Source organism: Hydractinia symbiolongicarpus, chromosome 14 (assembly GCF_029227915.1).
Source record: "Hydractinia symbiolongicarpus strain clone_291-10 chromosome 14, HSymV2.1, whole genome shotgun sequence".
Lineage (NCBI taxonomy): Eukaryota > Metazoa > Cnidaria > Hydrozoa > Anthoathecata > Hydractiniidae > Hydractinia > Hydractinia symbiolongicarpus.
In genome coordinates this window covers 19184514-19198246 of record NC_079888.1, presented here as the reverse complement: position 1 = coordinate 19198246, position 13733 = coordinate 19184514, and the positions used below count along the sequence as shown (strand labels likewise).

Sequence of the window (13733 nt, the reverse complement as noted above, 5' to 3'; positions counted from 1 at the left end):
TCCGCACACCTAAAAAAATTTACGAGTGCTTTTTATCGCACACGTGAATTTTTACTTTTTCTAAAATATTATAGAGCGATAAAAAAAGTTAATAAAGGTGATTACGTAACAGTCACTCCTTCATGATTGATTTTGTTTAAAAAGTATAGAGAACATTAAAGTTGATCCCTTTCCTTCATGCTGACACTCTTATGCTCGTCTAGTGCATTACACTGAGACTTTAACGTAAGCCGGAGGACCATTTGCAACCATGCCACAAGTCAGTCCAACCTTCATTGTCACAGAGAATACTGCAAGAAGAGTGCGCACCCATACAAGTTAAATATAACCAGAACATGGGAAAGGTTATGAGTGTCCTGTACATTATTACAGCTTTCGGAAGAATGTTCTTGTGATGTAATACCAAAAAAAAAAAAACATTTTGAATAATCAAAACTTTCTAGAAATATATTTAATGCCAAAAACATATAGCAAATGAGCCAACACATCATCGCGTTTAACGTGTTTTGAACTTTGCACTCGTGGTTAATACAAAATTTTGTTCATACACAAGAGTGCACAAATCAAAATTTACTTTTGATATTTCTTTCAATCATATTTTTCTTTGAAGTCATCATTTCTATACAGCTAAATAACATATAACGTTGTGGTAAACAAAAATATGCAAATATTTACATCGCACTTGTAAATTTTGCGTACAAGTGTGATTTTTTGCACACCATAGCACTGGTAATTTTTTTAGCGGATGCTCTTTGTAGCTATGGCATAGTTTTTGCAAGAAATTGCCCGGTTTTATATGTTCTTTATTTTGTTTTATTGACCTCTTTCTTGATTCACACATTTTAATATGCTCCTTTAACCATTAACATTAGGTAGGAATATTGCATGCATATTAGTAAGCATGTTGTAATGCTGTTATTTTTATGGGTTTTTAATGACAAAAATAATTCTAGTTTGTTTGACTGACGTATGCTGCAATGAACTTGTTTTCCTTCTGACAAAACAATACATGCAAAACAGAAAAATCAAAGATTTTGGTGACTGGTTGAACATACTTTGCTACCAAAAATGTGAATTGATTATTCTACTTTTGATTGCAAAGTTCTAGTCAAAATGTGGAACATCATTTTCTTTAGTTAAGACCTAGCTTCATGTACAGGTCTGTTATTAAAATGTTGAGATTCCAAAAAAAGGCCTAACATTATCTGTGATAATGTTATACTGAAGAATTCATGATAAAAAGATTTTTGCACAATGAAGTAAATTGTTTCCCTTTTTGTTGCTAAAGAAACCAAGGTTAGTTTGTTTACTTGTGTGTTTCACCTCTGATATTGAAAGACGATATTTTTAAACTGTATTGTTGTTTTGTAGTTGACAAGAAATAACAAAACTTCTACGAACGGATGAGAAATTGTTGTAAATTTTCAAAGAAAAAGTTGAGGTAAAAGATTTGTTATTGTTGGAATGCTTCTTGACTTGAATTTAAGGCATATTTCTTTATCATGCCATTATATTTTGTTGGGATATCAAGGCAAAATTTTCGATTTGTTTGTACTAAAAACATTGGTTTTGTTTTGACTTGTTTTTTCTTGAATTGAGCTTGCAAGCATACAATGTGACAAGATGTGGTGATCGGACTGAGAGTTTTTCATATTCTTTGATTTATTGACATTTTGAAGTTGTTACTTTCTCATTGTAAGGAGAATTAAAGTGATTACATTCTTGATTTAAAAGTAATCACATGTGTGATTTAAATTGGCATTAATTATTTGGTGTGTACAGACGTTTTTGTTCAGTGTGTTTGTTTTATTAAATTGATTTTTATCAATGTTTGTATTTTAAAAAATGTTTTGTAAAAATAAAATAAATTTGATGGACAAATAATTTCAAACAAGTTTGGATTATTCAGAAAAGATCACAGGCCTTTAATTTAAATTTTACTGTATTTTATAAAAAATTACACATAAAAGTTATCTTTTGCTAGCAATGCATATTTAATGGCATGAAGCATAAAGTTTGTTGTTAATTCTAATTTTAAGAACATTTTCAAAGGCTGAAGTGTAAGAATTTACAATCATGCAAAGTGCAAAGTTGTACATTAATAAGGATTGCTAAGTTTTGTACTCAGGAAAGGTTGTAAAACTAGTTTTTAAGAGCTATGTTAAAACAACGGCAAAATGTATAGAAAAAATTGAATTGATACACAATCATCTAAATTCTGAAAAAGTTAAAAAACCTATATAAGCTTAGCTGTTAAATAAGTTTGTGCATAGTGTGTAAACAAAACAGCTGCAACTTGTTTACGTTATTTTTCTTATGCCATCCGTGTTTGTATATTTCTTTCTGTTGTTTGCACTACTCTACTATCTCTCAACAAAATTACATCAGTTGTTTATTTTTATCATTTAATCTTTGTCAGCATTTGCATTATATTAATTTCGTTATTACTCAATACTTTCAAATCTTTTATAAATGGATTTAAAACTTTTTTAATGTTAATTGAATCCAATTTGGTTTTTTGAGTTATTGTTAATTTAAGTTCTCTGTATCTCATTGAAATTTTTATACTTCTCAGAATTATAAGATTTTAACTTATTTTTAGCAATTATGTTTTGTTTTCTATGGTTTTAAGCTTCTTATTACTAATGCCTAAATAATCTGGCACCAGCATACAAGCCAGAACTTAAAGAAAAGGTTACTGGAGTTGACTTACAGGGACAACCTTCTGATTAAAACTATTTTGTAAGTTTAGGGAATTTTTTTTGCTTTATTTTTTATTTTGATTTTAATGTTGTTTGTTTATTGCGGTGAAGAGAGACTTGTAAATAAATCTGACAAAAGCGAAATAGGTTGCAGGTTACTGTGAGAAGTGCTTTACAGCTGCTCTTAAGTTTTAAATTTTCTAGAGAAAAACACAAGCAAAAATGTATATAGAGAGTGGAGAATAATCAAACAAAATCACAAAAGCAATAACATTGTTACTTTTATTCTGTGATCATAACGTCATTCAACATTCACATGTCTGTAAGGTGATACGTGAGTGATTATTTTTCTAAGTGTCATTGTAACAGTTCCTGCTCATGAGATTTTTTGTTGTTTTTGTTTCAGTCATGGGAATGATGTAGACTTAAAATCATTCTTTAGTTTTCATAACGAATTTTATTCAGCACTTGCATTTGTGTTATTTTTTAAAGTTTGTATGTATGGAGAAATATTACTTCATGTGTAGTGTTTATTTTCAAAACTTGATTTTGTGCTTAGTAGATATTCTGAGATATTTGTTTTGCTATTACTTGTGTGTGTATACGTTTTCTATAAATAAAATATTTATTAATGCAGTAAATTATAAATTATGTTTGTGTTTTGTTTTACGTTCGCCTGACAAACTTTTTAAATTTGTTAAAAAACAGTTTAAAGCAAACTATACAAAGCCAGTAACACACAATTCGAAATTTACTTCGTTGATCATTATGTGTCTGAGACCTAGTCCGAGTTTAATGGAAAACAAATAAATAATTATAATCAAAAAATCAAAAAAATCTTCCTGCTCTTGAACATTGTAGGGTGCATTCCTAAAGTACTTTTTCACAGTCTTTTTTTTTTTTGAATTTGTATTAGTTGCTAGTACAAATCTAACAGCAACAAATTATGATTTTGCCAACCAAAAAAAAATTAAAAATCAGTTCTGTGTGTCACCTGTCAAGTTTTAATTTTATTATGATAGATAGAATTTGATTAATTGGATTGTATAAACCACATTGCATTAAGCAAGCGGCAAAATCTTTGATTTGACCTTTATAGATTTCTCTCCTTTTCATTATAAAAATACTTTATGTATATGTGTGTTACACTTCTTTTTGTTTTACATGTTACCTATTAGCTATGTATGCTCCATGAACATTTGCAGCATTAACATTAGGATTTTGATATTCAACATAAAACTCAATGTTGTTGATTTTGTGTTGTTGCGTGTATAGTATGGCACCGGATAACTCAATGCCTATGAATGCAGACTAGACCATCAAAACAAATGTGATTATTTTTATGACTCGAAATCTTGTTAGGAAAATGTAGTTAAAAAATGTAAACAAAAACTGTTTTTCTGCAAAAGAAAAGTAATCTCTTTTATGGACTTAGAAAACCTAACAAAATATAGATAAACATTCACATTAAATGATATAATTTTTCGCTGAAGTCAGCATGCCCCATCTTCTTGTGCTCCTGCCTCTACTAGTCCGAGACTGGATTGTTTCATAATGTGGGCATAAAAAGTGATGATAGTAGATTCTAGACCTTTTTAACTTGACTCTGTATCTGTCAAAGTTTAACTTTGGATGTGCAGTAATGGCCAAATTAATCCTGATTTTGAAAAGAACCACAACCACAACAATTTTTCCCAGGATTGTAGTAGGCACTTAAATTCTGCGATATTTCGTGTGTTTAATTAGATATTTCATGAAACCATGTTTGATAATTTGTATATAATACCCCATAAATTAAAACAGTATAGTATTTAATCCTTTTGTTGTCAGCTTAAAAACAAATAATTATGTTTCAACACTTCAATTTGTTTCTTTTCCTTACATTACCAAAAAAAAGTCAGTGTTTTCAAAATTACCTTCCTAGAATATTTGAAAGTGGTTTGGTTGACAGTGGCTTTGTTTCTGTAAATAATAGCTAATTATGACAGAGATATTTGTTTGTTTTGTTGAATTTTTGAATATCAGGAGGTAGGATTATTTTAAAAACATACCGTGACAATTTTAGATTTATTCCTGCTTCTGCAAATATATTTGTAAACTAAGTATAGCTATTTTTTAAAAGTGTGAGATTTTTTTTTAATCGTACAAAAGTGTTTACTTGCTTGTTTTGTTTTAAAATTCAGTCATAAATGTTATTTCGAATTTTTTTATTTGTCGTTTAACCTTTTTACTTTCAATTTCTTCCTGTCAGCAAAAAAAAAAATTGCCAAATATATTGGAAAGTCTGTTTTACTGACAATATACCTGTTATTTTTGACCACGTCCTTATAAAAAAATCTCATTTTTGCATGTTTATTTTATTTATCACATGTTATTAAATTAAAACTCAGGTACATTGCAGAAACATTTGAAACTTATGACAAAAATATGTGTTGCAGTAAATTTTTATGTATGAAATTAACTGATAACGTAAGATTTGTTTTTATATTTAGATGATGCTGATAAACACAATATATTTGTTCTCTGTCGTTAATATCATTGTTTCCAGAGATGTACAAAGAGCTAATTATAAAGACACAATTTCTGTTAGTTACAGTAACAGCGACTGCCCTGGCTTTAACAGTATATGGGGTATGAATAATACATGCACGTGTGGTCTTGATAAAGCCTACACTTTTATGTCAGCATTTCCAAATGGTCCTCCTACATGTGTTAAACTTTATATGGGTAAGTTGAAAAAGGTTGTTGTTTGTACCTTATTAGGGGTTAAAGGGGATTTATAGAAGACATTGAGAGAGTAAAGAAAGATTAATCAATAAAATGTTTTGAATTTAATTTTTTGTGAATGGCCCTAAAAGAAGTGAATGTAAGAGAAATATTAAAAAGAATTGGTGGAATAAAAACTTATGTATGCAAATTTTGTCTTTAATTCTGTTTTCTGGACACTTTTCGCTATTTGCTTTATAAATCTTGATACAAATTTTGAGCAATTGGGATAAAATATTTTTAATGACTTAATATGGTTTTAAATAATGTCATCATATATTTTTGAACTGGAAAATGGACTACAACAGTGGTACATAAAATTATTAAAGAAAATATGATAAATTAAAGCTAATAATTTACATAAAGATCATGAAATCCTGTTAATTCCTTTAAAAAAGTTCTGAATTCCCCTAATTTTTTCATTGAATTTTTGTGTTAATTGGGTGATCCAATGTTAAAACCAAAATTCTCTAAAAAAATCTCTTAAATTTTTACTTTTAAAAGTCATTGGTCACCCTGTGTAATGACCATGCTAATCTTAGTACACTTTCCTTTTTTCTTTCCTCTTTAGGTTTAAACAGCCACAGTCTGAAGCTAATATGCATTTTACCATCTGTTTTCGATTTTTAAGGTTTTGTTTCCAAATTATTTTGGACATTACCATATTTTACTCCTTTAAAAGGGGCAAATTTTTATGGTCTAAGTAAAATAGGTTTATTGCAAGAAATTTAAAGCTAAATAAAAGGTGAATTTATATTCTAGTTGGTCATAAAAATAGGGTTATTGCACAAAATCAATGACTGTTTGTGAAAACTTTCCACCATTAAAAAAAATTTCCCAGTTGCACAAAGCAATACTAGCACCGCTAAAGCAACTATTAAAAGTTGAACAAATAACAGACTTGTTTTTTGTTATATTTTTTCTGTGCCACATATAAAAGAGCTGTCTTGTAAAGCTAGCTATATAAAAGAAAGAGTTTTTTAAACAAGTAAACAACTCAGGAAACGGCAGCTAGCTCATTCACAAAATGGCACTACCCTACATGGTACAGCTATTAACACATGTTATGATCTGCTCATGATAAGCCAATTTATGAAATTTGTTTGTAAGTGTTTCTTACAAACCTACCATTTTAGCAGATAAGAAAAAAAAAATCGATAAATTTAAACATGATCATGCAATGTTTACAAGTGTTAATGTAATTTTTTATGAGAAATCCAGAGTTTTGTTTATTTGTCAACCACTGATTTTTGTTTTTCTTTATAGATCCTTTTGATATAAATTCATTATATCCTGGGATAACAACAACAACAACAAAAACAACAACAACAACAAAAACAAACAAACCTAGCACTACAAAAAATATCCCAAGTAAACCATCAACCACTAAGAAAATAGAAACTACTGAAAAGGCAACCACAACTGAAAAAATAACCACAACTGAAAAAGTAGCTACCACTCGAGAAGTAGCTACCGCAACAAAGTCTCAACCTTTAACAAATAAAATAACAGATATTTCTACAACAACTTCAAAAACTACTTCTGTTTGGTCAAAGCGAACAACAAAACCCCAATTCACATATTCGACATCGATTTCTTCTGTTGCTAATAAATCAAAACAAAATGATGATTCTGGTTGGAAGACTGTATCTATTATCATGACTACAGTTGCTGTGTTGGTTTCTTTGGTAACTATTATCATTGTGGTTTATGTGTGTAGAAAGAGGTAAAAATGAACATTGTTTTTATAAGGAACACACCTTTAGCTTGCATTTGTATTTTTTTTATTTATTTTTATTTTCAAGCAATCTTTTTGATAACTTTTTGTCTGAATAAGCAATGGAATATTGCTTTTTCATCTTGAGTACATATTAATATTCTGGTACCGGTCCTTACTTGTCATTGAGACTAAATTTTATATAATGCTATTCAATTTCTTTTATTTTAGGTTGAGAGGCAAAAAAGGTGAGAAGCAGACATTTTAATGGTTTCTGTTGTTTTAATTTTACGACATTTTGTTATGATGGTTATTTTAAGCATACTCTTGATTTTAACAGTTTTAAATCTTTAGACCAAACCTGTAATGATGTTCCAATGAAAATCAAATCAAATCATGCAACTAATAACAGCAACAACTATGATCAATTTGAGCAGGATACGTACCTATGCCCTGTTGACACGTTAAATCAAATGAAAAATAATTATAATTCAAAGGACTTACCCAATCCCATTTACAAAGAGATTGAGCATCCATCTCATTACACCAGTATACCACCAACCTCAACAGATGTTGCATATGCAGAATTAACAAATAACAGACGCGAAACAATGTTGTCTACAACTAGCTCTACCTGTGGTTTAATAACAGACACTGGAGACAGTTATGCACCCCTTGGTGTTCAGCGTAGTGAACCATATACAGTTTTAAACTCTATTCATGAGAATTACCAGCCTGTTGGAAAAGTTTCGGATTATATTTACGCAGGATTAAACAAGAAAGATGTATATGCTGAACCCGTTTATCGTGAGATTGAACCTGATGTTCCAACTGATCCTGTTTATCAAGGTGTTGATAATCCGAACTTTTATACTGAAAACCGTAATAACCTTCCGTTACATAATAAAACAGCTGTGAACAATGACGCATATGAATACGCAGCTCATAAAAATGATGAAAATTTTTATCACGAATTAGCGAAGCCTTAATTTTTTTCAAAAAACACCTGGTATTGTTAAAGCCGAAGTTCATTAGATTCTTGGTCATGTATATTAGAGTAGAGTTTAGATGTAGCATTTTATCTTGTATTAGTATCCTTGTAGGAGACAATAACGAACTTTACTTGTTACGTTATCATGGTTGTATTATCTTTTTGTTGTTTTTATACTTCAATACTATTTATGACATGTTAGACGCAACACATTTAACGTCCTCTAAATCTAATTTCTCTTCAGCCTCTTCGAAGTCTCCGTGTTCCTTTAAATTCACACTAATGCAAAATGTTTTGTGGCACGTTTTTGTAACACACGGTGGCCACAAAGTTGGACATGCCTACTTGATTTGTTAGTTTTTTTGACAGGAACGTTATAGTACTACACATCTCGCATGTAACACAATTTAGGTGTCTGATCCATCACACTTAAAACACTGCAACAGACCTTTATTGTGTGTTTTTTGCTACACATTCAAATTTAAAAAGACTTGCTTTTTATATAACCATGTTTCCGACCTGACCCTGCGACCCAGCGTTACTCAAGCTGTGTGCATATCTTGATATTTGTTAAATTTGTTAAATTAGGAAAAGAATGAAGACTGCGTTACGAATTTGATCACAAATATTGTTATATACTGTTATTTTAATATTATTTGATGAGCTATGCTAGATACTCCTTCAAATTTTCGTTTTTAGTTATGTTTTTAATGAGGCGAATTTTGTTTAACTAACCCGAGCTCTAGGGGTTGAGGTACGAGTCGATTGTTTCGAGTTCAAGGACGCCATATTTGTTATACTCTGGCTTCTTCACCAAGCTGCGAATCAACATTTTTTGAAGAAAAAGGAATATTGGAATGATTTAGTATAATTATTTAACTGCCTTAATCTCAGTTCTATCAACGTTTAAGATATTCTCTTAATTGTGTCTATGTTTTCACATATTAATCATCACGATTTCTAGCCATGTGTAAATCTGAAACAAACCAATTTCAAGATTTTACCGCTAGCTAACATAGATTTCAAGGCTGCATCTTCCTGAAGCCAGCTAGCTGTAGCTAGCCTTAAATATTCTTATTATTTTAAAGTTTGGTATATTATTATTTATTTTTATGTTGGTGTTCTGCTCTCTTCTTAGCTACCTATTTAGCTACTTCTAGCTGAAGAGTAAAAGTAGCCAAATGCAGTTTGGCTAGCTACAACAAAATTCGTAATCAATGTTTCTTATGTTAAATGCAGTTAGTAGGTAGCGACACCTTTTATTAGTGTCACGAATACTTACTCTGCAAAATAGAATTGCTGAGTGATTTTTTAGCTGGACAGGGTGGGTAACGACAGGCTGTTTTTCCTGTGTTCTTATTTAAACCGAAGTTGTAATAAAGTTTTTTAAAAAAGGGTATTACGCCTAAATGCATAGACGACACAGTTTACGCGTACTAAGCGCTCAGCCCAATGTTAATGATGGCTGTTTCCCGAGTTTCTGTTTATCCGAAGTTACGATAAAGTTTTATTTTAAAAGAGCGAATTATGCCTATATATATGGATATGTGTCATTGGTTGCCTGTATTAATCCCTCAGCCTGGAGTAATTTTTATTTTTGAACTTTTAGCGGGAACATTCTCTGAAAAATAGAGCTTGGCCAACGGTTTTTTCTATTTAACAGGATAGGAGAAAGTTGTAAACTGTGTTTTTATTTCAGCTAAAGTTGTGAAAAGTTATTTTTTGGAAAATATATTACACTGGAAACACCATAATGTTGTGCACTTATTTTTTCAAAATATAATACACTGCAAACACCATAATGTAATGCGCCTCACTTAATTTATGACATACTATATTAATGCGCTTTACGTGAATGCGTGACACAGTTTACAGTTCTTGTTAATCGCTCTTCCATATGTTCAACGCCAGGTAACAAAGTTACTTGTGGCTTAACCGGACGCTTTGACTCTGGGTTTCCCAGCTAGTCTAAATGTTAATACCACGAAATCGCATTTTGGATCTAGTCTCTATTGTTAATTCCAAACCAATGAATGTAATTGTAATCTTTTTGTTCCTTTCGCCTACTTCTACTTTTTTTTGTTTGTTTTTAAACGTGTAGGATCCAACTTTGTGGTCAAATCTTAGATATCTTAAACTTAATATTTAATAAATTGACATGATAGAATGTCTTCAATTCTTTCTTATGAATGTTAATGCAGTATTGTAAGTATTAATTTTGAAAAATCACTTTTTGTATATTTGTACTACATGAAACATTTTGCAAGTTCAATATAATACCACAGGATAATACCTATTTATTTCAAATAACGGAACAACAGTAGAAGTTCTGTACAAAACAGGCTACTTACGAACTCGATAGGTATAGGGAACAAAATTACACACAAACAAGAAATCTTTTAGCCTTTTCATTAATTAGGACAGCTACTATGAATTTCACTACATTCACTACCATTACAGCCAATAAATCAATTGAGTCATGATGATATAATAGTCATATATCTTTACAAGCTTAGCTTGACAGAGAATGTTGATTTTCTATTATGCAAAAAGAATAAATTAATTTCTATCTCAGTAAAAATGATACAAATACAAGGTAATTTGCTCCACCAGCACTATTTATTAAATTTTCTCATAACTTTGTACATACACTAGGTAAAATACATAGGATACACTTTAAAACAACATGATTTTGTTAAACAAAGGGAGGTACAATATAGCTCCAAAAGATTACAAATATGCACTAGGTACATTTATCAAAAAGTTTTAGTTGGGGAGAAAGGAGAACCTTGAAGTTTGTCATGGGAAGAGCAGGGTAATTCTTTATAAGTTTTTCAACAAAGTGAGTTAATAGATTCATCTGATCTGTTATTATGAAATTGTGGAATGTGCTATTTTTTAGGATGATAAATAATCTGGAATTTTCAAAATTTTACTAGGTAATTTTTAGCATTACAGTGTAACTAATAAAACTTCCACCGAAAGTTACCCAGTTGTCACCAAGCTGACCAATAAGATCTTAGCCTTACGCGGAAAAGAATTGTGTGGTTCTGTCTTGGTTTTAAAATGTTGTCATCAAAAATTGCAGTTACTTTAATTGGGCCTCTTTGTGTCAACAAGAATCAAGGAGTAAAATTGTTTTAGAATTCTTCGCTTTTTTATTTTTGTTTTTGTTTTTTTAACGTAATTTACATGCAAAAAAGAGGATTGGGCTAAGCATACTATAAACTTGACCAGTGTGTTATTAACTATTAGATGTAATCACAATTTTTTAAAACGATTATGTTTTCCATTCTTAGTCTGACAAGTCAATTTTTATAAAGGGACTGACAATTATGGCCTTTATTAATACATTATTATTTCAGTGTAAATGAGGTATATTAAATTTCTAAAGAAACAGGTTATTGCCTACATCATTAAAATTTCTTTCTTAACTAATTGCCTGATTTCCAAGAACCAATCTGCTAGCATTTTTAATTGATAGGATCTATAAGTCCTGAAATTGTTAAGCTTAATGTAGTCAATACAAAGTGAAAGATGACAGAAGAAATGAAAGTAAAAAATCTACTTCATTTGACCTTTGAAATAAGACATAGTGATGGAGAGTCAAATAAAAACTTTTTATACACAGTAATGGAGTGCATATTTTGTGCTCTTGTTTGTTTTGAAAACTGTTTTGTTTACTTTTCTCTAAGCTTCCTAAAGTAATTGTTTGTATATGCTGTAAGCAGGAAAGATTTGAGTATGTGACGATTAATTAAGAGAATTAATTGTGATTATGTGTTGGTAAGTCAGCTGTAAAGCTTATCAGTAAGGTCTAGGCCACAAATTTGTTTTATTAATAATTTCATGCTATTCCTATGCTGATTATTTATTTATTGAACTTTGAGAGTCATGAAATAACCAGTCATAATTGAATTATTATTATTGAAATTGTTTACCCAGGATAGCCTCTTCAGTTCCTATTGGTACTGCTATCAACGAGGGTCTTGTATAGGGGATCCTAGTACATATAAGGCTCACTTTTGAGCTACAAAAGTCATGCAAGCAAAGCATTCGCTGAACTAGACAATTGCCTAAGATATCAATCCTATTATCATGTTGAACACTTAGCAGAAAGGATAGATTCCTATTTTTTAGTCTCTGGCATGGATTAGCTGGTGTTTGAACCCTCCCGTACCGAAAGCTAATCCTCTCTCATTAGGCTACCAGTTATGGAAAGTACACTGTAATTAAAAAGACCAGCTACACTATTAGTGATTCATTGGGGGCTAAATGTTCGCTTTAGCAGGATTCCATATTTTTTTTCTATTCTCACAGTTGACTTTCTGTAATAATTTGTCTATAGTACTATTTCTTAAAATGTCAGCAATCTTATTACAAATTTTACTTGCTGCATGGTTAATGAGGAAAACCCTTGTTTTGCCATTATTGGCATCAGCTGAACTAAAAAATATTCGAATTTTGCAAGAATGTACTGAACAATGTCCAAATTGTTAAAAGTTAATGAAATATTTTTTTTGTAGACCTTTCGTTAGAAAAGCAAAAAATTGTGAAATTCTAAAATTTTGTTTCATGAAAGTAGTTTGGAACTATCTAAAAAAACAATTATTTTTTTTTAATAAAAATGAGTGGAAACCTTTAGCTATTGTTAATATAAGAAACGTGGCACCACCAAATTTGCTCTCTTGGTTTTACCATTTTGTCTATTTACAATATTAGTCAGATTAAGCCTAGATTGAGCTGAATTAAAAATATAACTATCCATTGGTTCCTAGTAATACGTCAGCAGCTAATTTTTTTTTTTAACTAAGTTTTATAACTTTTGCTTATCCTGTAAGGAGTTATAAAAGTGCCTTTCCACTATGGGAATTAATACAAATGACAGTCTCAATAGGTCAAGCTATTGTGTAATTATTAAGCAAGTAAAGAAGTAACAGGAAGTGTTAATGTCCTTGGGAATTCCTAATGGCTGGCTCGCTTCCGACTGTAATTATGTAACATTACTGTCAGGGAACGCATATCATTGCTGTAACTTGCTTGCCTGCCACACAAGCCAGTTAACAACAATACATTTAAAGTGCGCTGTAGCAGGGACTTAACCTGAATTACAAAGTGAATGCGCTACCACTACATCATCTCCGCTAATTAAACGATACATGTCGCCCAATTAGGGTATGAAGATTTTTTATTCCAATGTTATACTAAACTTGATTTCCTTTGATATCATATGTGATGTGGTTTTTGATATAATAGTTGATAGCAAAGAGGTCAAAGTGTCACAATATAAGATATAAGATACCTTATGTGTCTCTATAGATTTAAATGTTGCTCATTATTTCGTGTTTAATATCCATTTTTACACACAAAAAAACTAAAAAAACACCTATGCGATGTTTACAAATTTTTAAGAAAGCCCAAGGTGTTTTTACTTTTTTTACAAACGCAACCTTGAATTGTTTTTATTTTGTTTCTTCTGAGTACTTTACAAACTTTTGCATTTATTTTTTTGTGTTTGTATGTCTGATAAGTTAATTGACAAATTAGGTGTCAATAA

The 13733-nt window shown here is 30.4% G+C and overlaps 1 protein-coding gene across 3 annotated transcripts; it reads left to right on the top strand.

Moving 5' to 3' along the window:
• Positions 1-58: 58 nt before the first annotated feature.
• Positions 59-8319, top strand: LOC130624998 (uncharacterized). 3 transcript variants are annotated; one of them, XM_057440071.1, is made up of 5 exons: positions 59-1441; positions 5195-5429; positions 6735-7194; positions 7417-7433; positions 7540-8319. In XM_057440071.1, exons 2-5 carry the CDS (start codon positions 5195-5197, stop codon positions 8172-8174), a joined length of 1347 nt encoding a protein of 448 aa, XP_057296054.1. In that variant the 5' UTR covers positions 59-1441; the 3' UTR covers positions 8175-8319. The 3 variants fall into 3 exon arrangements, with proteins under 3 accessions (XP_057296054.1, XP_057296055.1, XP_057296056.1); XM_057440072.1 differs by lacking the exon at positions 59-1441 and adding an exon at positions 2609-2742; XM_057440073.1 differs by lacking the exon at positions 59-1441 and adding an exon at positions 2793-3036.
• The last annotated feature ends 5414 nt before the right edge of the window (positions 8320-13733 follow it).